This window comes from Leptodactylus fuscus, chromosome 3 (assembly GCF_031893055.1).
Source record: "Leptodactylus fuscus isolate aLepFus1 chromosome 3, aLepFus1.hap2, whole genome shotgun sequence".
Taxonomy (NCBI): domain Eukaryota; kingdom Metazoa; phylum Chordata; class Amphibia; order Anura; family Leptodactylidae; genus Leptodactylus; species Leptodactylus fuscus.
In genome coordinates, this window is record NC_134267.1 from 81,615,791 (window position 1) to 81,639,074 (window position 23,284).

At 43.0% G+C, this 23,284-nt stretch overlaps 1 protein-coding gene across 2 annotated transcripts in view; it reads right to left on the reverse strand.

Annotated features, from left to right (window-relative positions):
- The window catches only part of SLC22A3 (solute carrier family 22 member 3), an 80,095-nt gene extending 63,516 nt beyond the window's left edge, over window positions 1-16,579 (reverse strand). For both annotated transcript variants that reach the window (XM_075267851.1, XM_075267850.1), the window contains exon 1: window positions 15,858-16,579. In XM_075267851.1, the coding sequence (XP_075123952.1) occupies window positions 15,858-16,277 (420 nt within the window). In that variant the 5' untranslated portion in view covers window positions 16,278-16,579. The remainder of the gene's footprint in view (window positions 1-15,857) is intronic.
- Between the last annotated feature and the right edge of the window lie 6,705 nt (window positions 16,580-23,284).

A 23,284-nucleotide genomic window follows, 5' to 3' on the forward strand; every position in this document is an offset into this window, starting at 1 on the left:
GAGGGGGGGGGTTGGAGTTCCTCCCCGCTCCATAGCACAGCGTGATTGGCGCCGCGAGGCAGAAGGATGTTCCTGGCTAATGGTCAGAAACGCCCTTCTGACCATAGAGCACTACGGTACCGGCACCGTAAGCTCTTTACACCAGGCACAGATCGGGAAAGCCGACAGTGCGCTGAATTCAGCACACTGTCAGCTTTCCAGCAGTATATAACACTGCATGTGCCCAAAAGTGGTGAAAGGTCCTCTAAGTGATTTCTGGCAATTCCTGCACTTGTTTACATGGGCATCTTCCAGTTCTGTTTTCCTACAACCACCATTTTGCCTTGGGCCACTTAGAGCTGAATCACATAACCTCCTCCTCTTCCTTTCTCATTCCTTCCCAGTTTCCCTAGCTAGCCCACACACTATTAGCCCTTCCTAACCAACTGTCCAGGAGTTGGCAGATGCTTTAGTCCAGTACTGGGAGGAGAACCCTCAAGAGACCACCCGCCACCTCATCAGGAGCATGCCCAGGCATTGTAGGAAGGTCATACAGGCACATGGAGCGCGCACACACACACCTGAAGCTCATTTTGTCATTTTTTTTAAAGGATATTACATCAAAGTTGGATCAGCCTGTAGTGTGTTTTTCCACTTTAATTTTGGGGGTTACTCCAAATCCAGGCCTCCATTGGTTAATAAATTTGATTTCCACTGACTATTTTTGTGTGGTTTTGTTGCCATCACATTCAACTTTGTACAGAACAAAAGACTTCAATGAGAAAATTTCATTCAGATCTAGAATGTTATTTGAGTGTTCCCTTTATTTTTTTGTGCAGTGTATATTACATAGGTTTGCATTGAAAACTTAGACTTGTAAACTCATTATCTTTGTGTTTACATAGAGATCCCCGAAACAGCCTTTATCAGCAAACTCTAGTATAGATGAACTGATTAACCTGACCATAGAGCTGTACATAACAGCAGGAGACCTCAAGCTGCCCACAAGGTAATACTGAATAAACAATGGAAGGAATAACTTCTAATATAAACAGGCAAATGAAGTAGTATTGCTAGAGCATTTAGGAAAACGTGTGAATTTACATAAAGCTAGTAGTATTAATAGGATCCTTGAGATGGAAATATCCTTTTAAGGCTATTTAGGCACTGCTAATCTATTTCAACCCCCCCCCAGTTTTAAAATAATACCCTAAAAAAGAATATGCAAATGATACTTACCGAGAATGGTGGGCGGTCGTGCACTGTCCGACGTCACTTTGCTGTCACGCCTTCCTCTTCTTTCAGCAACACCCTCCTGCCCTGGCTATTACACGCCTTGATCGTCTGTTCTTCCGGAATGAAGAGGTTCGCAAGTGTACTGCGCATGCGCAGTACGCTCGTGTAGGTCTAAGGGGAACTTAGAACTACTACAAAAATGGTCCCGAAGATGAAGGCGGGGAAGAGCCAGGACAGGAGGATGTCGCTGGAAGAAGAAAGCGTGACAGTAGATGACGTCGAACAGTGCACGACCGCTCACGGGTAAGTAATCATTTGTATATTTGTTTTTAGGGTATTATTTTAAAAGCAGAAGAAATCGCAGCGTGGACACACTACAATTTGAAAAGCCGTTGCGGATTTGCAAATCGCAGCATGTCAATTACATCTACGGAAACACCGGCGGCTTTCCTGTAGATATAATGTTAAGAGAAAGTCCACAGAGGAAAACTCTGAACTTTCTCTTAAAAGCGCTGCGGAAAGAACCGCGATGTGATCACACAGCGGTTCTTTCCGCAGCGCTTTAGCGCTGCGATTACGGCCCGTGGGGCCTTAGCCTAACATATGTAGATTTGCAGCTCAGCAATAAGTAGTAAATTCACATTTGGCTGGACTGCACGGTGTACAGCTTACAAGAGAAGATTTAGGAGGCTGTCAGGTGTGGTGTTGTAAATACCACCATTTGGAAATTCAATTCACTAAATACATTAACGTCCCTACAACAATGAATATTTTTTATATTTGGTTACAGTTAAATGGAACTCATCAAATGAGTAAAATTAACTTACCACTTCATTAAATAGTGTCAAGTCCTTGATTAATTAGGTGGAATTTATTTAACTCTTCTGACGTCAAGTATTTAAATATGGTGGTGGCTCAAGAGCTGAGCTGCCACCATAGGCACCAGGTCTCTGCTGTATTATACAACAAAGACCCGATGCTAATGCCTGACCGAGGCGCCATTCTGCCTGGACAGCGTCAAGTTGCTATGAAGGCCCCCAGGTTTGCCTCCCACATAATTGTACAGCAGGCTGCTTTATTCAGTCTGTCATGCAAATGCTGATATTTTGCATTACATTAGCACTGTAATGTATTCCATTAATGATCCGATTTCTCTCCCCAAATAAAGACAGTCCCCAAAATGGTATAACAATCAAACACACCTAGTCCTTAAAAGAAAAAGAAAAAGTTTCCACAATGTGATACTCTAGCAGCACTGTGAAAAGTCCCTAAAGTTTCCTTCTGCTGATTTTCTGCTTCAATTATACCTATAGGGAAATCCCTGGTGGTTTCTTACGTATAATTGACATGCTGCAATTTCCAAAAACACAGCTTTTTTTGGAAATCGCAGCTTTTTCACTGTGGGTATTCTTCTGATGTCATGGTCTGCCATGGTCAAACTGCTAGTTACGCCAAGTGAATACCCGGCCTTAAAGGGGCGAGTGTGTGTGTGTGTGTGTGTGTGTGTGTGTGTGTGTGTGTTGTTGCATTAGGGCCCCTTCACACAGAGTTTACGCTCCGTGTATTCTGTACATTTTACACGTGTAAAAATACACATGTAAAATGTAGTTAGCCATTGAGTTCAATGGCTTTTTAGTATAATGCGCGTCCTTTTGCCCGTGCAAAAAAAACGCGCGTTATACAAACATGCTAGTTTCATGGTCTCAGAAAGACTTTAAAGAAATAGTTTTCACAGGTTTTAGATATTTTGAAATGCCTTGCGTTTGGTGTCAGTTTCACTTTACACATAAAACAACCCATCAGCTTTTCTTATTTAGTCTCTGCATCCACTGCAGCATTGAAGATCAAGTCTCCCATACTAGAACAGGTGGAAGGCAAAACATCAAACCAGCATCAGCTAACTGTTCACTCCTGGCTCATATTACTGCCTATGACTAAGCATACGCAACACTAAAGGCATCCTGGCTCACTCCACACCAACATTCTAGCCGCTTGTCAGTTAAAAAAAAATATATATATTGCAATACAGGACCCTTTACTTTGAACAGTGTCACTAGTACCCTGGAACAGATGGGTATGCTTAACACAGATAAACACGGACAGTCCACAACCGAAGCAGTGGTTTATTAGTTTCTTGTAACCAGAAGCCATGCAAGTTTTGCTCGGAAGTCCCATTTTCATCAAGTCAGAGACAATTTAAAGAAATGGTCAGAAATCTTTAGCCTACATACTGTACACCCACAGTCATGACACAACAGGAGTTGTAGTGCTACATCACCTTGAGAGTCTCAGATTGCCACCATATTTAAAGTAAGCTCTAGAGCTAAATATCTCCCATTACTTAGAATTATGCAAACCAGCAGGAGTCAGAATGCTCCTCATCTCTTAAGCTGGGGCTCCACGAACCAGGGGGGAAACACCACAAAAACAAACAAACAAACAGCGTTTTACAGTATCTGCAAAGTGCATGGGATTCATGCAAATCCCATGCCCACTTTACATTTCAAACCGCAGCACGGACACGTTGTGATTTTCAAACCCAGCATGGTTTAAGAAATCGCAGCATGTCAATGTATCTACGGGAAAGTCACCTGTATTTCCGTAGATATTAGTTGTAATAGAAAGTCCGGAGGAAAACTGCACATCGTTCCGTGGGGCCTTAGCCTTATAGAGGGAAAAACTACTTGGAGTATTGGGTATTAACAATTCGAGTATTTAATTTAAGAATTAGAACTGTACATGGGGACCAGATTTACTTTTTCTGCCTATGAATATGTAGATTTCCATAATGTATGCTCCAAATTACTGCAATGCCTTGTAATGAAGTACAATCTTAAAATACATCTTCCATTATGGACAAGGATTGCAGTGAAACAGACAAGTCCACAGTACTGAATAACCTCTTACCACAATGAGAATCTGTTCTCTCTAGACTCTGCCGGGGAGTTAAACATGAAATAAAAAGTTCTACATTGCTGTAGGTTTCCATGGGTACAAGACAAGAGGAGGACAAAATAAGTAGAGGTCTTATTGAAGCACGGTGGAGATAATAATGACTGTAACCAGTCACTAATTAAAATCCTTTGTGCTGTATGACTGGTTAATTAAGATACATGATGATTTCCTTCAAGGTCAGCAAAAAGGTTAAAAACATGAAAGCCACTTAACCGACTCTGACACTGCTCGATTACCCATAAAATGTCAGAGATGGCTTTATTCTGACAACAGCTCATATGGCTCATCTACGAGAAGGAATGTTCACAATAAACAGTCAAAGCAACAAGAAAGAAGTTTGTATGTTAAATATAAACACAAGGGAGTTTTCATATGTAAGTTTATGACAGTACAAATTGTTGTTTAAAGTACAAGTAGTGTCAGCTCAAAGAAAATTTCACAGGAGCCATACAGAAGCCCCAACCAAGGTATACAAAAATGATGCAGTCTAGTTCTGGGAACCAATTCAAAAAAAAAGGAAGGCTTAAGAATTGTCAAGTCTATTTGATCAGGAGAACAGGCGTATAAGAGGACATAGAATAAAGCTATTTAAAGAGGACCTTTCACCGAATTGGGCACAGGCAGTTCTATATACTGCTCTATTCAGCGCACTGTTGGCTTCCCCGATCTATGCCCCAGGTAAAGAGCTATCGGCCCCGGTACTGTAGCTCTTTACAGTCAGAAGGGCGTTCCTGACAGTCACGTACGTCCTTCTCCACAGCAGCGCCTTTCGCGCTGTACAGTGTGAGCAGGGAGGTGCACCCCCTCCCTCTGCTCACAGTGCTCGTCCATAGACTAGTATTATCAGGAGGGGGGGGGGGGGGGAGTGTTCCTCCCTGCTCACACAGCACTGCGCTGCTGTGGAGAAGGACGTACCTGACTCACTGTCCGATAGCTCTTTACCCGGGGCACAGATCAGGAAAGCAGCAGTATATAGAACTGCCTGTACCCAGATCAGTGATAGGTCCTGTCTAAATATATAAATGAGCCATACAAGAAACATGGGGAAAACTGTTCCATGTAAACACCTCTCAAACTTGGAATCTGTGTGTAAAACAAACAAAAAAAACAAAACAAAAAAAACACCACAACTGGCCTTAAGATTGGAGGCCCAAGCAGACAAGGTCCTCCCTTCCACTTGTACTAGATAACTCAGCTAGTTAGCAATGTATGTATTGTACTTATGTTGGCACTATGTAAGCAAGTCCCCGATTATAAACACTGCACCATAAAATTAAAAGTGCTCTAACAGAAATAACTTAGAAGGCTCACCATGAATACTGTATAGGCAATAATATTAAGTTATACAAGATCCAGAATACTCTAGAGCCATGTAGGTAATAAGGACTGACTTGAGCAGTTGTCAGTGGGTACAAAATTATACTTTTATAGGACACCAGAGAAGTAACCCGTCACATAGTTTATGCCATAGTTTGGGATGGAGGCTGTTGCATTATATGATGCCATAGTAACATAATAGTAATCCATATACTCATGCAGATGCAGACTGTAAATGCCCCTCAGTCACCGGTTGCACATGAAGAGCAAGAAACGCAATAATCCAGTGCACCATTTGTATGGTACATGTACCTACATGTGGTGGAGACCCATACTGACCGCCATGTTGTATGCTGACCTATTTCGGTGTATACACATGGAGATAACATTATACAAATCTGTGCATCCTATAGAGCAAGGTGCACCTGAGCCACCTACATCCCCACCATGTACTGAGCGCTCCATGAACACTTTTCAGAACTATAAATATGATATAGATATATATTCTACTGGAAACTGTGGAAAAAAAAAACCAGACATCTAGATAAGGCTCCACGCAATCTACACCATATTCTACCACCACCATTTAAAGTAATAGATGGAAGATGAAATAGCTACGTGAGGTAAGAGCGGACATTTTATAGGCATCAGCAGGACAGCATGTATAAAGTGTCTGAAGGCTGCCATATATCCTCACAGGATTTAATATACAGCCCTGATATGGAAGTCACATATAGATCATTAGGTGCCATATATAGGATGGGGAAATAGTAAGACAAGCAGTTAACTTTTCCAGATACAAGCCCCTTCTCTTGAGAGGGGGGGGGGGGTGGAGTCCTTGGAGCTAAAGAAGTCTTGCCGCCAATCTGTTCCACCACACCAAATTACCCCGAGCCGTAAGCACAGGCTCAGGGGCGCCATTTTATGTCACCTCCCAGCTCCATTACAGAGGCCCTCAGTCCACAGGGCTCATGAACAATCTGCTTTATACAGAGGTTCTAGGATATATAAACCATGTCCGCAGTGTGTGAAGTAAATACATGAGGGGACTTTGTGACTGTATAAATCGTGAGGTAATACTGCAGTATTATGAAATATCAGCCATACGTGCAGTGGTGAGGAAAATACATGAGGGGACTGACTGTATAAATCTTGAGGTAATACTGCATCATATACAGTATTACAGTGATACTCAGAGACGTCACACAACTAGGCCCGAAGCCTGTCCAGAGTGCGGAGAGGTAAGTAACTGTTTTTTTGATGTTCGTTTACCTGTCCCAGGGCCCATGGCGTCACTTACCAATCCCGACCCCTGCCAGGATCGGTAAGTAAATAGGTAAAAAAAAATAAATAAATTTAAAAAAAAAATGCAGCGGTAGTCACCAGGCCCCTATTGTCCCAGGCCCTGTGGCAGCCGCTTCTCCGGTAGTTACGCCTCTGGTGACATATGAAGAGCAGTTCAGCCCTCCATTTGCTTTCCTTTGTGCTTGTGCCTCACTGTCAGACATTTTATAAAATAACTATGGAGTCATCAGTCTCTCAATCATAAGGATGTATATAGTAAAGTACTGATGTGAATAAAACATTTTGTTCCTGTTTAGCTCTAGCATCACACCAATTCTGTTTTCTAGTGACTTTCAGCTTAATCCCCCTCCTCTCTCAAGCTTCTGTAGACATTTTTAATCTGACTCATTTGACCTGCATTCAGATGTAGCAGGAAATTCTAGGGAGAAAGTCATTTTAGCAGAAGAGCAGGGAAACTTTTTTTTTTTAATTGAAAAATTGACCAAAAAAAAAAAAGGTATATAAAAGTTTTCAGAAAGACTTTCCGCAAAGCAGCTGGAACTCCACTGACCACAAACCCCTTCATAGATCTTGCACTGTATTGTGGAGTTACAAGGTAAAAAATTTTAAACAAAATACTGTTAGGCTAGGCCAGCATTTTACAGTACTTGCAAAGTGGATGGGATTCATGCAAATCCCATGCCCACTTTACAGTAAACCGCAGCCTGGACACACTGCGATTTCCAAAACCGGCGCAGTTTTGGAAATCGCAGCATGTCAATTATATCTACGCAAATGCCAGCTGCTTTCCTGTATATATAATGGTAACAGAAAGTCCACAAAGGAAAACTCTGAGCTTTCTGTTCAAAGCGCTGCAGAAAGAACCACGATGTCTTCCCACTGCGGTTTGTCCTGCAGCGTTTAGAGCTGCGGAACGTCCTGTGGGGCCTTAGCCTTAATGTCCCCTTCATCTACCACCAATTTAATTCCCCCCCCCCCCCCCTACATCTGGCCCCAGTTCCCCCTTCTTGCTCACACACGCTGTTTCTTCTCTCCTCCTTGCCTTCCATCAGTCTCCTCACAGCAGCTTCCTTTGTCTAACACTGCAATGTACTGTAGCATCCAGAATAGCCCTGCCCACACAAGGCTGATTACATAGTCATCACCAAAACTCCTTTAGCCCACTAGGTTCTACCATTACCATAACAAAATTTAACAGCAAAACACGTCAGGGGCATAGCGGGACAATGCATAAGCTATCCGGGTTGGTGGGGCAGCAGTGTAAAATTGGGTCTGTCCTGCTGAATTCAGGACGGTTGGGAGCTATGGGTAACCGGACAGTACCACAGTAGTATTGCAGTTTATGGCACAGGTGATTTAAAAATCATATGTTCCAGCCCCCTAGGGGCGCTAAAATTATTCTTTTAAGACTTAGTTTGCCCCCTCTTTCCTTAGATCACATAAATATATATATATATATATATATATATATATATATATATATATATGTAAACCTAAGCACATTAGGCATCATGCCCAAACTATCAAAACATACTGCGGTTTTTACCGCAGAGTAGCATGGGATTCAAATGGAAACAGATGGAGGAGGGACATTAAACTGGGGGGGGGGGGGGGTCAGATGGGTGACATTAAACTTGGGGCAACCAGAATAGGTCGTTAAACCATGGGAGGTAGCTGGAGGGAGCCATGTCTGCTTCTAGTTGCCCCCAGTTTAATGTCCCCCTTTAGCTGCCCCAGTTTAATGTCCACCTCTAGTTTCCACCAGTTTAAACTGCAACACCAGGAGATGGACTAAATACTGTAGGGCAATTGGAAGGGAACATTATAATGTGGGGGTACATAATGTTGGGGTGACTGTAGGAGCATTATACTGTGTGGAGGCATGTGTCAAAATGTACGAGAATGGGCGAGGGTCAATGTAGTGGATGGAGCTAAATTTGTGCCACACATTTTGTCCCTCTTTCTGTCCTTGAAAGTTGGAGGTATGCAGTTACCAAGAAGCAAATTGAGAGTTAAAGTGACCACAGCATCTGAGTGGTTAAACGCCCATGACCAGAGTCATCTCTGATTATGGGCAATGCTGCCTCGGTCCTTGCTGTATGAAACAGTGCAGACCCGGCCACCATGTTTTTTAATGCTCACTAGGACGAAGTTGTACGTCCTGGTGCAGGCACATCAGGATGTACAACCAGGACAGCTAAAGCAAGGCTTTAAAGAAGGTTATCATGTTTGTTTAATAAAACCAGATAATGAAAACTCACTTTATTCTACTCCGTTTTTATTTTGTGACTTCAGATTTTCCACACCTCCACCCATTTTCTGAACATTATTATGGGATATTCCATCTGGACTCTCTCCTGTGTTCAGTTAACAGCATTTGTTCCCTATAGCAGTGCTAACAGAATGTAAACCTGCGTTTTGGCTAAGGAAAAAAAAAAAAAACACACTAAGTTCCTGCCACTAGGTGTCACGTGTTACTAGGTTAGTTTTGTCTCAGTGCAAGGACAGATCAGAGTGAGTGGAAGAGGTGCTGGTCTTCTCACAGTGATCGAAGGTGGGAGGAATTCTCCTCACAGACCTCTGCAAACCACTCTGTGTACAGGATTGATTATTCTGCAGATCTCATAACTTACAATGTAAGAAAAGTCTTTAGAGACTTATCGCTACTTCTGGCTGCATGTGTGATTACAGGTGGGATATTAGTCACAGATAGCAAGCAACTTTCATGACTGTGCTCTTAGATTGCCCCTTTTCCTGTGCCATGCCTGAATGGTAGATGCTAGAATGGAGTGAATACATGTATGCATCTGCCCTATGTTTGCACTTCAGTACTCCTGGATCTCCAACAGGACGGTCACTTGGGTTTTTTTTTTGGTTTTTTTCCAGCTATTTGTTTGCTATTGTACAGCTACTCCTGGTAGAATTTCATGTAAACAAACCCAACTACCTATAGTGGATATGGGCAGGGGGCAGATTGCTCCTTATAGTACATGCCAACAGCCTGAAAAAAAAATCCACTTCAGCCACTCATTCATAACAGAAAAACTGATAGGACATCACTTATGAAGGCTTACACTAGTGTTCAAGTTTCCGTTCTGGTCAGCTTCGGGATAAAAAAAAAAAAAAAAAGCGCCACACCCCACAAACTACTTGCACAGTCACTCATAGAACAAACAGCCCAGCAAGACCCTGCACCTGAAAAGTCAGGTACTCCTCAACAAATATTTTCACATATTCAGAACAACCTAAATACATAGAGGACACAGCCTCATTTTTCAAAACAGAAAGGTGTCACTTTATATGGCAATAACTTAAATGTTTTTTCTGGGCAGGAGAATTATATAAATTTTTGTATATATATTTTTTAATAAAGATTTTTTTTTTAGAGCTGCATCCTCTGTGTCGGGGGGGGGGGGGGGAGTGATGGTGACGTTTTGTTTCAGAAGGGGTGAAATGCAACGTCGCCGAATTATCAGAAAGTCACTGGAGTGGTCACATGACTGCTCCAGGGATATGGGCAATTATACATTTTTTATTAATTGAAGTAAATTCGAAGTTAGGTGGGAGGGAGTTTAGGGGTTGTCAGTTTATCCTGGAGTTTATCCTTTAACTTACCTAAGTATTTTTTAAGTTGTTTTTTTCATGACATTACTTAATTTTAGTGGCAAATTTAGATCAATATTTTTTATTAAATTATATTGATCTAATATATATAATGTATAAAATTAATTACCGTATATACTCGAGTATAAGCCGACTTTCAGCGCAGTTTTTATGCTGAAAAAGCTCCCCTCAGCTTATACTTGAGTCAGGGTTTATGAAGTACAGAGACCTGCAAGGACCTTCATAAATTAAACCAAGAGGGATGTCCTTTAGTGCTACTGCTCTGTGATTGGCTTGTCATGTAGGTCACGTGACTGATGTCATCAAAGGTCCTTTAGCCACTAGAATGTAACATCTGCAGATGAGTGGCCATTATGTGCAGGATTCATTGTGTCTTATAGAAGATGTCTGTCGTATCGAGGAGAGGAAGCTACAGTAAAGTAACAGTAAAACACACAGGTACCTGCTGGGGTTACTATTCCTAGTAATGTCAGGCATTTGGGGTTATTAATTTAGTTTCAGTAACTCCATGTGCCTCACATTAAGAGCAGTTATCCCCATCATGTCCCTCATTAACCGCTGTGTGCCCCATATAAGGGTTACTAATATGAGACATGGGGGTACTAATAAAGGAGCTTAATTATGAAGATAACTAATTATTACCTCCATATGGCCCACATATCAGTAACTCTTATGTAAGGCACAAAGGGGGTTAATGTGAGGGACATGATGGTGTTACATTTTTCCAGCTTTTTTTGTGGTAAAATTAGGGGCCTCAGCTTATATTCGGGTCGGCTTATACGGTATACGAAACTCGGAAAAATCTGTAGTTTTCAAAATGTGAAGTGCTCTGCTTTTCAAAGTCATACCACCCAAATAAATGTATTAATTTTATTACTATATCTCAGCTTTACTATAGCATCATCTTTTAATAATTCTTTGGACTTTAGAAAGCGTGCAAATTTAACTGCGATTTTTCAGAGGGGCCTGATCACCTAGAACAGTCATTCTGAACCTTTTAGAGTCCTAGTGCCCAAACTGAAACCCACTAATTTATCGTAAAGTGCCAACCAGGCAATTTAACCTCAGTACTCTGCAGATCCACAATTGTGGACAGTTACGGACCCGCAAAATACAGCCATGTGAATTGGTCTTTACAGAGCTTTCAATGATACAAACAACTTTGTACTGAAAGGTAGAAGTTTGCATTTGGTACCTTAGAACAATTAATATTCACTATTTACATCGCACAGCTCTGTTTTATAGGGATTGTGCAGTGTTATTACGACCTGTACTAACACACATAAACAGATGTCTGTTTGACAAATAGCAAAGGGCGCCAAGGTTGTACTGTGTGCTCCAGAGTGGGGGCCCCCCCATGTAGTATTATATACACCTTGCCTGCACTCCCAAGAAGAGCAGGTAAGTAGCGTCCTCCTCCTCCTGACTGAAGGCGCTGATGACTTAAGTCATCATGCCTGCGCAGGGCAGAGGTCACATTCTGCAATCAGTGTAAGCCACGGTCCAGCGGCCTACACTGACAGTTTTCAGCTGTTTGTGCTTTTGCACATATAGCTGAAAGAAGAGCTAGTTCACTAACTGGGTATCCTGTACTGCATACCCAGTTAGTGAGCGATCAGGGAGTCTGAATGAGGCGACAGTGGGCATGCTAACAGAAAAGGATCTGAGCACCCCCTCTGGCAAGTTTGCCATAGATTTACCGACATGGACCTAGAGCGAGGTGGACTGGGCCTGTCAAACTGAAGAGGTTGCTTACCACCTATTAGTGATGCAGATCAGTTCTAACCCAGACACAATATGGGTGAAAACAGGCAATTGTGTATGTTGGACAGACCCTCTGTGATAATGAAAGATCTGAAAGGCTATGGCTTGTTTAAGCTGGTGCTGTTGGCAATGGTAATGCAAATTGATGACATTTTATCCAGGGCAGAGTTACCCAACTACCAATATTCCATTGATCTACTGGACAACTAAATTTGTGTTTCTTCTACTAGCATGGACAGAACTGTGTAGCTAGCTCATTGACCCATTCATTTTTAGGACCACACACTCTCGCATTATCACTGACCTGTGTATGAGGCTGTGAACCTGGGGTATGCATGTAAGCTTAAGATTGCCCCTTGTTAAAAATAAAAACACAATACACTGTTGCCTGCAGACACCATAGATAATAATGGTGACAGGTTTATTCTGAAACCAGCGGAAATAAAAGTCCTCTGTGTAGGACTTATTTCTACCCTGATTTTAGATGTAATTTGTGCTGGGGTCTCATATGGAGACACCAACACAAATGTGAACCTAGCCTTAGAACAGCATGAGAGGACATATCTGCCCCAAATTTTAGCTCACAGCAGGTAGTTGGCATGCAGACAGCCTAAGAGCAAAATGCAGCCTAGAGGCTGGGAAGACTGTATCCAGAGAGCCCTGGAAGAAGGGCTTGAGGATGGATGAGTGTGATGGCAGGTCAGCATCAAGCAGCCAAACAGGAGATTGTTGAAGTAGCAGCACAAATTCAGTATAAGAAAACTGTCAAAGACCACAAATTGTGAATGTTAAAAGGTGCCCACCTCCGTCACCACATACCATCATCTCTCCCACATCTCCTCTTCGAGGTTTTGTTGACAAGTTAGAGGCCAAGCATGCCTGCTAATGTACAACAATGTGCTTGGAATTCACAAAAAGAGATAGTCGCTGACCAAGTACTGCTCTAGCCCTTGTGAGGGCTCAGTAGTCAAGTGCACTTTCCATAGCAGTTATCTGTCAAAGACAGAAGAGGTGGTCAGAAACAGGAACGTAGTGCGCCGACTACTGGAACTAGATGCATAGGCAACGAGCTATACAACTGAGGACACCTTTAACTACAACTGACAAACCCGAGCAAGATCTTTACCCCTCATTCACATGGGGACCCCCAAAAAGAATACCTACACGTATTTGCAAGCGGTGTGCAGTGAAAGCACAAGGATCCCCATAGACTATAATGGGGACCATGTGCTTGACGGGAGATCTCCGCAGGGAACATGTGGACAGGAAAGTACTTCACAATCTACATTTCTGTTTGCATGACTCGTGCGGAGATCTCACAGCAAGCACACGGGCCCCATTGTAGTCTATGGGGTCCGTGTGCTTATACAGCACTTGCAATTACGTTTGTATTCCGTTTGGGGGGTCTCCATGCAGACTCTCCCCGGACAGAACACAAAAGCAGATGTGAACAGAGCATGACAGACAATAGCTACAGACACTTCTGATGGCCATGGTCATCAATGGTAGTGTGAACGCCACCTTAGAGAATTGTACTGGGTCAAACACTTCAGTTAGCTTATGGCACAAGTCTAAGGGCAAGTTCACACAGGGATTCCGCGTGTGCATATTCAGTTGCGGATGCCAGTGCAGTGCATGGCAACCCGTCGTGGCTTTCCGCTCTGGATTAGGCCCAAATGAATAGGCCTAGTACAGAGGGTGCTGTCGCGAGGCGGATGCCTGAAGAAAGGGCAGCTCGCTTCTTTTTTTGCGCAAGAGGGAACAAACCGCTAGCGCAAAAAAGAACGCTAGCAATCTACAAAGACCTCTATTGTGAGGGGGCGGATTTTGAGGTGGAATCTGCGACAAAATCCACCCCCCCCCCTTGCCCCGTGTTAGCTAGCCCTCATAAATACAATCTTTGGGTAAGTTCACACAGAGGAAAGTGGAGCGCAATCTGGCACGTATACGCGTGCCGGCAGATGACGTGCTCCAAATGCTCCCATTCATTTCAATGGGAGTTAGGAGTGTATACGCCACGTTATTTTGCGGTCGCAAAAGTCATAGGCGCAAAATAACGCGGCATATACGCTCCTAACTCCCATTGAAATGAATGGGAGCATTTTGAGCGTATCATCTGCCGGTACATGTATACGTGCCAGATTGCGCTTAATGTTACATTGTGTGAACTTACCCTTTAAAAGGATTCCTTCAATGCTATTACCTGAGCCATCCTACGTGGGCAGGAAATGCAATATTCTAAGAGCTGAAGGCCAACCCCCAGTGCACCAACTTCCCAAATTGCTTTTTTTCTCCAAAAATAACACCTAAAAAGTAGGTTTATTACTGTAACAAACTGGCAACAGTCACATATGCTTGGGGAAATGGTAGACTGCATTAAAATATGGCATTCTTGAGTTGCACAGAAATACATGCGGTATTAGAGATACAGCTCATTGTTTCTTGTTGCAGATTTTTCATTAGTTTGAACTAAAGCCAGGTTTGGTTTTAGCAGGAGTGAGGCTCGGTTCACACCTGCGAGGGCCTCTCAGTCGTTCGGGTCCACCAGGGGACCCCAATAATGGAAAGCCAGGCCACTAAAACAGCAGCTTCAGGTTAGGTTTTCAATTTACTGGATGCATGTAGTTCTTCAGGAGGGGGAGAGGGAAAAAAAAAAAAAAAACACACACACACACACACACACACACACACACACACACACACACACACACACACACTACCTATGATGCTTGGTTTTTGGTTGGCCACTTTGTGAAACAAGTGTTATGGTTTGTATAATAGAAAGTTGTACAATTTTCCAATATACTTTCTGTATCAATTCCTCACAGTTTTCTAGATCTCTGCTTGCTGTCATTCATTCTGTTACTTGTAGTGGATAGAAGTCTGACCATGGTCATGTGATTTACGGTCCATGGTCATGTGACGAGGACACAGATGCACAGCTCGTTATAGTCACAGCACAGTAATCAGACACCTGTCTGGTAATCAGCTGTGCACCTGTGTGTCATCACATGACCATGGACTGTAAATCACATGACCATGGTCAGACTGCTATCCATTACAAGTAACAGAATGAATGACAGAAAGCAGAGATCTAGAAAACTGTGAGGAATTGATACAGAAAGTATATTGGAAAATATCTTTTTATTGTACAAACAACATTTGTCTCTTAATACAGAAACATGCAAATTTTAATAGTAACAGACAGCACAAGCAACATTGCACTTCATTTGTGCCAAGTCAGTAAAACAGATGTTTTCAATTTAATGACAGTTATACAGGTGAACTGTCTAGCAACATGTGCTAACACTTATTACTGCAATTCATGACTACACACTCTTCTTGCCATGTAAACCACCAAGCCTAAAGAGATTGGACTTTTCTAGTTCAAACCATGGATATTGTGGCCACATGATGAAATCATTTGATCACTTGATACAAGATGGACAAGGATTACAGTACCTTTTTTGGCTACAGATACTCTGCTAGTGCCAATAATATGTTGTGATATATAACCCTCATTTGGAGTCTGAAGTTTCTATAACAACATGAATCACACAACTGTTACTAAACTCAGAGAAAGAAAATTAGTATCATAACTATTTGCTAGGTGTGGTTATTGAGAAGATGACTGTGACCAACTATGATAGACTAAGTAAGTGTAAACTTTGCATTACCTGACTTATGATGGTTGTGCGGTGCTCTTCATAGACCCATCCATCTTCACATGGTTTAATGGGAAGTTCCTCCAAGCTCAGATTTGTGGCAGAGCCAACAGGGTTCTCACAGCTAAATAGTGAAGTATTGATATTCCAGGTGATGTTATAGGTGTTGCACAGGCCTTGGTCAGACTGGTCATGATGGTTTCTTGGTACAGTGTAGTTTCTCTCTTCTTCTGAACTCCATCTACAGGTCCTACTAAGTTCTGCCACTTCTGAACTCCTGCACCAGTAGCTATCTGGTTTCTGTGCCAAGAACACAATGGCCACAAAAGAGAAGGCGAATGTTATGCCAGTCATACATAGTAGGAGGAAAACCCTTTTCTGGTAGCGGCCAAATTCACCAGCCTCCTGTAACACTTCATCAAAGGTGGGCATGATGCGATCACCCTTGTCAGATGACCTACAACTGAATATAATAGTTCATACACAGAAACAAGTCCTAAAAGTAATGCTAGCACATTGGACAGGTATTCCTGGTACAATTGCAGTAGATCATAGAATACATGCAGCTTCCTAGGAAAACTTTGTGCTGGGGAGATAAGAAGGGTGCTTCTTCTGGTCACCTTCTTCTCTCACCTTTACCTCTTCTTCCTAGCTGTAGCAGCAGCTCTGGCATGGAGTATGGTTTGTGCAGGAGGTCCAGCACCTAAATGCTTTATGTATGTCTGCAGTGAACACAAACGCAGTACTGAGTGGGAGAAGAGAGGGAGGAGAAAGCAGGCTGCTGGCAGCTGCAGGTACTTAAGGAACTGGAAGAGGGAGCTCTCTGCACACTTCAGAAGTGACTGTGTCTGCTTGTTTACTCACATAGCTGCATAGCACACAGGTCACAGTTCTGTGAGGTGCTGCTTATATTATTGCATGTACATTCATTACAGTGCCAGTATTCACTGAACACTTCTCTACTCTGCAGTAAGGACTGTGCAACTCCAGAACTTGGTTTGCGACTAAACAATGCCAATAGAATCTTTATTTTGTGGCTCAACAGGGAGACTTTGTAGTTATTTCTATGCCCCACTTTAAGCCCACATTCCCCAGGAAAATTTTCCAAGCTGTTTTGTTCCTAAATAGAGCACTCATTTTCCATGATCCATGAAAACAGGTAAAACTAGGCCATGACCTATGTTTTGAAGGTCCATTACAACAAAGCGATTATGTGAATAACACCATTCATATCCACTTAGTTTAATGCAGCCAAATGACAATCATTTCATTTAAAAAAAAAATGTGACGGCTGATATTCACTGTTGCGTGTGTATATAGCTTAAGGATAAGGTCCCATGTGTCAGGTTCACTAGGGTTCTCTATGACAGGCATCTTACATAGGACCCATTAGTGGCAAAAACCAGAGGAAAATGGCTGGTTTTCATTGCAGCTTTCAGTTACAATTCCTACATGGTTGACCTGGTTTTCAAACTTTGCATTGCAAAGGTTGAAACCCATAAGGAAACATATGGCAATAATTCACATCCTGCGCTGTGAATTTGTTTCTGCAGTGTCATACCTCCCAACTTTTGAAGAACCGAAAGAGGGGCAAAATGTGTGGTGCGTGCAGCGCGCCGTGGCAAATGTAGCCCCACCCACTTTTGTGTTGACTCCGCCCATTCTCATTGATTTTTCATGTGCCCGCACACAGTATAATCCTCCTACAGTCACCTGTAAATTAGATGTCCCCCCTCTATCTCTCCCCCAGTTTCATGTCCCCTCCATCTCTGTCCCCAGATTCATGTCCCCCCATCTCTGCCTCCAGATTCATGCCCACCATCTCTGCCTCCAGATTCATGCCCCCATCTATGCCCCCAGATTCATGTCCCCCATCTATGCCCCCAGATTCATGTCCCCCCATCTCTGCCCCCAGATTCATGTCCTCTCCATCTCTGCCCCCAGATTCATGTCCTCTCCATCTCTGCCCCCAGATTCATGTCCTCTCCATCTCTGCCCCCAGATTCATGTCCCTCCATCTCTGCCCCCAGATTCATGTCCCCCCATCTCTGCCTCCAGATTCATGCCCCCATCTCTGCCCCAGATTCATGTCCCCCCATCTCTGCCCCCAGATTCATGTCCCCCCATCTCTGCCCCTAGATTCATGTCCCCCCATCTCTTCCCCCAGATTCATGTCCCCCCATCTCTGCCCCCAGATTCATGTTCCCCCATCTCTACCCCCAAATTCATGTCTCCACATCTCTGCCCCCAGATTCATGTCCCCCCATCTCTGCCCCCAGATTCATGTCCTCTCCATCTCTGCCCCCAGATTCATGTCCCCCCATCTCTGCCCCCAGATTCATGTCCCCCCATCTCTGCCTCCAGATTCATGCCCCCATCTCTGCCCCCAGATTCATGTCCCCCATCTCTGCCCCCAGATTCATGTCCCCCCATCTCTGTCCCCAGATTCATGTCCTCTCCATCTCTGCCTCCAGATTCATGTCCTCTCCATCTCTGCCCCCAGATTCATGTCCCTCCATCTCTGCCTCCAGATTCATGTCCCCCCATCTCTGCCCCCAGATTCATGTCCTCTCCATCTCTGCCCCCAGATTCATGTCCCCACATCTCTGCCCCCAGTGTCATGCCGTCCTCTCCTTCATCTGCCCCAGTTTCACGTTCCACATCCACATTACACTTACCTTCTCCTTGTTCCCCCGCCGCACTCTGGCGCCTTTCTCTCTCACTGGCGCACAGTTGTAGACGCGATGTGACGTCATCACATCGCGTCTACAAGCCAGTAGCCGGCGGCAGCGGCGAAGCAAGGAGCTGACCTGTGTCAGCTCCTTGCTTCAGCCGCGTATGTGTTCAACTCAGATCTGCGTCCTCTGGACGCAGATCTGAGTTGAAGTCGGGACATACCTCCCTCCAACCGGGACCGCGGGACATGTCACCGGAATCGTGAATGTCCTGCGGAAATCGGGACGGTTGGGAGGTGTGCAGTGTGTTGATGGGATTTCTTTAAGGTAACACCCAATTGGATGACCTACAGAGAAAAAGCACTGCGGGACAAACCGCGGTGGCAACGCACCCCGGTTCTTCCCACAGCAATTTAAACAGAAAGTTTGCAGAGTTTTCCTCCACTCACTTTCTGTTACAATTATATCTATTGGGAAACCGCCGGTGTTTCCATAGGTGTAATTGACATTCTGCGATTTCCAAAACTGCGCTGGTCTTGGAAATCGCTAGTGGAAAAAAAAGCTAGCAGAACACATTGACACCAATGGGAGGCTTTTTTTTTAGCGTGGAAAATTATACACCAAATTCCTCACCATTTTCCTCTGTGTGAATAGACCCTTAGAGACACCTGACAGGTTTTATTGGCATGCTGGCCTCATGAGAGCATCAGATGCTTTAATGACATCAGGAGAGAGAAAAGGTTTCTAACATCTGCTATGATAACAGACATGTAGACTCCAAGACTATTCTGACAGTACTTGGTATTTGAATTTTCATTATAAAGGTCTTGCAGCCATATATGTAATTATATGCAGATTAGTACACTATTTCTATATCCCTTCTCTCGGTTTGTACACAGCAGGTAGTGGATGATTGTGCGGCAGCTGCTCCTCTACTCCCAGTACTTGTTCTCCACACAATTGTCAATTTGATGATGGCTTAACTAGGTGTAGCAAGTAATGTGACAAGCTAAGCATATTTTCTACTATGTGTATCTGTAACTTGTAGTAATAATTGTAAAATAATAACTTAGAGTGTTTATCTGGTATCACGGAAGCCTCTTCACTAGGTGCAGAATGCTAAATGCCATATATATTACTTTATTATCGCTGTGCCCCTGATCAGTTTTGGGATTTTTTTTTAATCCATCCTTCTGTTCAAAAGATACAACCCCTTGAAGTTTATATGTACATTAGCTCAGATTCTCCAAGCGTGCGGTAAGCTTTTGTTTGTTTCCTAGAAAAGAAAAGTTTACTGTCCACTTAGAGAATATGATCTAATTTACATATAACCAACCAGAGGCCATTTCTTTGCAACAGGTGAATGAATTTAACCCCTTCTCAATATTAGCCATAATAGTACAGTGGATGACGAGTCCGCTTCCAGACCGCCCATTGGGTTTTTTGTCAAGAAGGGGGTTGCAAGGATGTATCGGTACGTCCAAGCAGATTTCAGCAGTTGCACAAAATCATGCAGCTGCTGAAATGGGAAGCTGGCTGTAATTTCAGCCAGAGCTCCAAGAGAAAAGGCAGGGAAAGTTTATAACTTTCCCTGGCTTCCTGGTCGCTGTGTACAGTATACAGTGCTCAATGAGGACAGGAACCAGATCAGTTCTATAGTAATGGACAGGAGGCTGTATTCCTCCTGTAGCTCGGGCTACATGTACAGTCCCTAGTTACAGGGAAAATCAGCCTCCACCAAAAAAAAAAAAAAGTGATCAGATGTTTCCAAAGGTCTATGACCTTATGGGGACACAATGTGAAAAAAAAAAAAGTAAATAAAATAATTAAAAATATAAATAAAATAATATATCAATAGCACGCCATTATTAAAGGTTGTAGCCCTACCCCTGATGACATCATACAAAATAAAAATTACTGTAACAGAGAGTAAAAATCATTTTAGGCTAAGGCCCCATGGGAAATCCCTCAGCAATAAAGCGGTGAAAAAATCACGGTTCTTCCCGAAGCACTTTAGACAGAAAGTTTGCGGAGTTGAAAACAACATAAAAATAAAGCCCTGAAAAAAAGTCACTGAAAAAAGATGCAGAAATTAGTTGAATAACGCTAATGATAAAAATGTTACAGCGCTCAAAACTGCACATACAAAAAAAAACAAAAATATGTCCTGATTTAGAAATTGGTCCAGTACTGAAGTGATTAGATTTGGTGGCCACTCAGGAGCTGAGCAGCCACCACAGCCACCAGTCCTCTGCTGTTTTTTACAGCAGAGATCTGAATCTAATGCCAGGGGCCCTTGGTGCCTTGGTCAAAGCTAACCAAGGCACCATTTTCCCGGTGGTACAATTTTGGGTAGGATGTCTGCCAACGAGATCTGGTCCCAGCATTCCATTGTTATGACAGTCAGAAGCCTGTTGAAGGCTCCCAGGCTTGTCTGGCATTTAGTTGTAGGACAGGCTGCTTTAAGCAGCCTATTCTACAAATGCCGGTATTTTGCTATACATTAGCACTGTAATGCATTGCATTAGTGATCAGACCCATCTGGGGTTCAAGAATCCTAGGGTGTCTAACAAACAAACTATGAAAAAAAACACATATAAACACATATTAAAGTACTTAAATACTGTGAACTACATACACATTCAGTATCCCAGTGTAACCTGTTATGGTATCCCTGTTAGGTAACAATGAATACAGTGAATGCGATAGCAGAAAAAAAAAAATCTAAAGTACCAAACTGCAGGGTTTTTTGCTGTTTTGACTCCCCTCTCTCCACTTCCCTTTTTAATCCTAGGTTTCCACCAATGGCTCCGGTCACCCTATATGTCCCACCCCCTACCATCTATATACGTCCTTCTTCTCCTCTACTATCCACCCCCACCTCCACATCTGGTTTTCTCTCCAAACAACTTCAATGGCCTCATTTTTATCCTGAGGCGCTTATGCGTTTATGCAACCTCATACTACATTTTCTCCCCTTTGGTGTTGAGGCATGTGGTTAGTCTCACATCCCACCCTCCATTGGTTTGCCTAGATTCCTGCCGTTGTACCACACTTCCACATTCTCTTTCTCTTTTCCAGTATCCTATATTTTTGCAATACAAGTTCACCATTTGATAACATTCAGACTGTTTTATTACACACCTCTAGCTGCGCTGGAGAGCAATACATTTTGCCCTTTTCGATCAGATCACTCTGTTCCCACATATAGCTTGTCTACCGACAGCTCCCAAGTTATACCTTCTCAGTGTTCATCAGGTGCTTCTGCTGTGTAACTTCTCTAGCTCTCTGATAGTTTTCTATTTTTTTCTCTCTTTCTTCTCTCTTTTACCCTTCCTTCCTTCCTTCCTTCCTTCCTTCCTTCCTTCCTTCCTTCCTTCCTTCCTTCCTTCCTTCCTTCCTTCCTTCCTTCCTTCCTTTCTTCCTTTCTTTCTTTCTTTCTTTCTTTTCTTTCTTTCCTCTTTTATTCTCCCTTCTTGCCTCTTCCTTTTCCTCCTCAACTAATTTGTACTAACTTGACTGGTGCCTTCCCATATTGTTGTTTGACCTCAAATATGGCCAAAATTATCCTCACCTCCTTTAATGGCTTCAACTCTCCAAACAAAAGGTCTCAGATTTTTACTATTCTCTGAAAACTCAACACAGACGTGGCCTTTCTTCAAAAAACACATTTTAAAGATTCTCGCGTCCCACACCTTCCTCAAAAGTATTTCAATCAAGCCTTCCATTGCACCAATCCGTCATCCGCAACTAAAGGGGTCTCCTGGATAGATCCTGTTTCGCCATTCGTTGCCTTTTCTCTGTCACCATAAATATGAAGATTCTGAAGGTAGGGCCTTATTTCTCAAAGGATCTGTAGCCAATCAAAAGTATACTTTTGCTAATATCTATGCGCCTAACTCTCATCAGGTTAATTGGTTGATGGACAGGTTTCACAAGTTAAGCCTGTTTGCAGAAGATCCCATAATTTTGGTTGGTGACTTCAACCTGACCCTCAACACCTTGCTCAATTCCTCGTTGGGCCTTTCTCAGATCTCACATAAAGCTTTAGGTAGGCTTGACCTGGTGGATATCTGGAGACTCCACAACCCTTCTACAGAGGACAATTCATTATATTCCAACTCTCATAAATCTTATCGTAAATCTGCCTGTGCCACAGGACAGACTGTACAACCTGTTAACCTTCAGCCTAGAGAGGATATTGGTAAAGACTGTAGGAGACTTTCCATATGAGAAAAAATGTAATACAGGTGTACCAACTGCCAACTCATTTCAAATTCACAGTGATAAAGTAGCAAGAAATGTATCTGCTTTTGTGGAAGCTGATATAGTGCTTCCTCAAGTAAAGTTTCAAGTTACCCTGTCGCTGCATATCGTGTGTCTCCTGAGTCTCCTTATAAATGCATGATCATCATGGGCACTCCAGATGTCATTGGGCTAAAGAAGGCTGACCACAATTTGGGTATGTTCCAGGAGAATACTACCACCACCACTAAGTATCACGCAGGTCCAATAACCCCGCCTACCCACACCACCACCATGAGAGCTAGAGGAATTGATTAAGTTCATAGCCACTGTGTCAAGTTCAAGTTCTACTACTCCCACCCTCTGAACCTCCTCCAACATATTGCTGAATAATGCATTTACCATTTTGTACTTTTGTACTTAATGATAGGTCTTCTTTAATAACCATGATCTTAGGCAATAGTGTAAGGTAATTTGGTAATTTAAATACAGACAGATAGGAAAGAATTATAGTTTCTG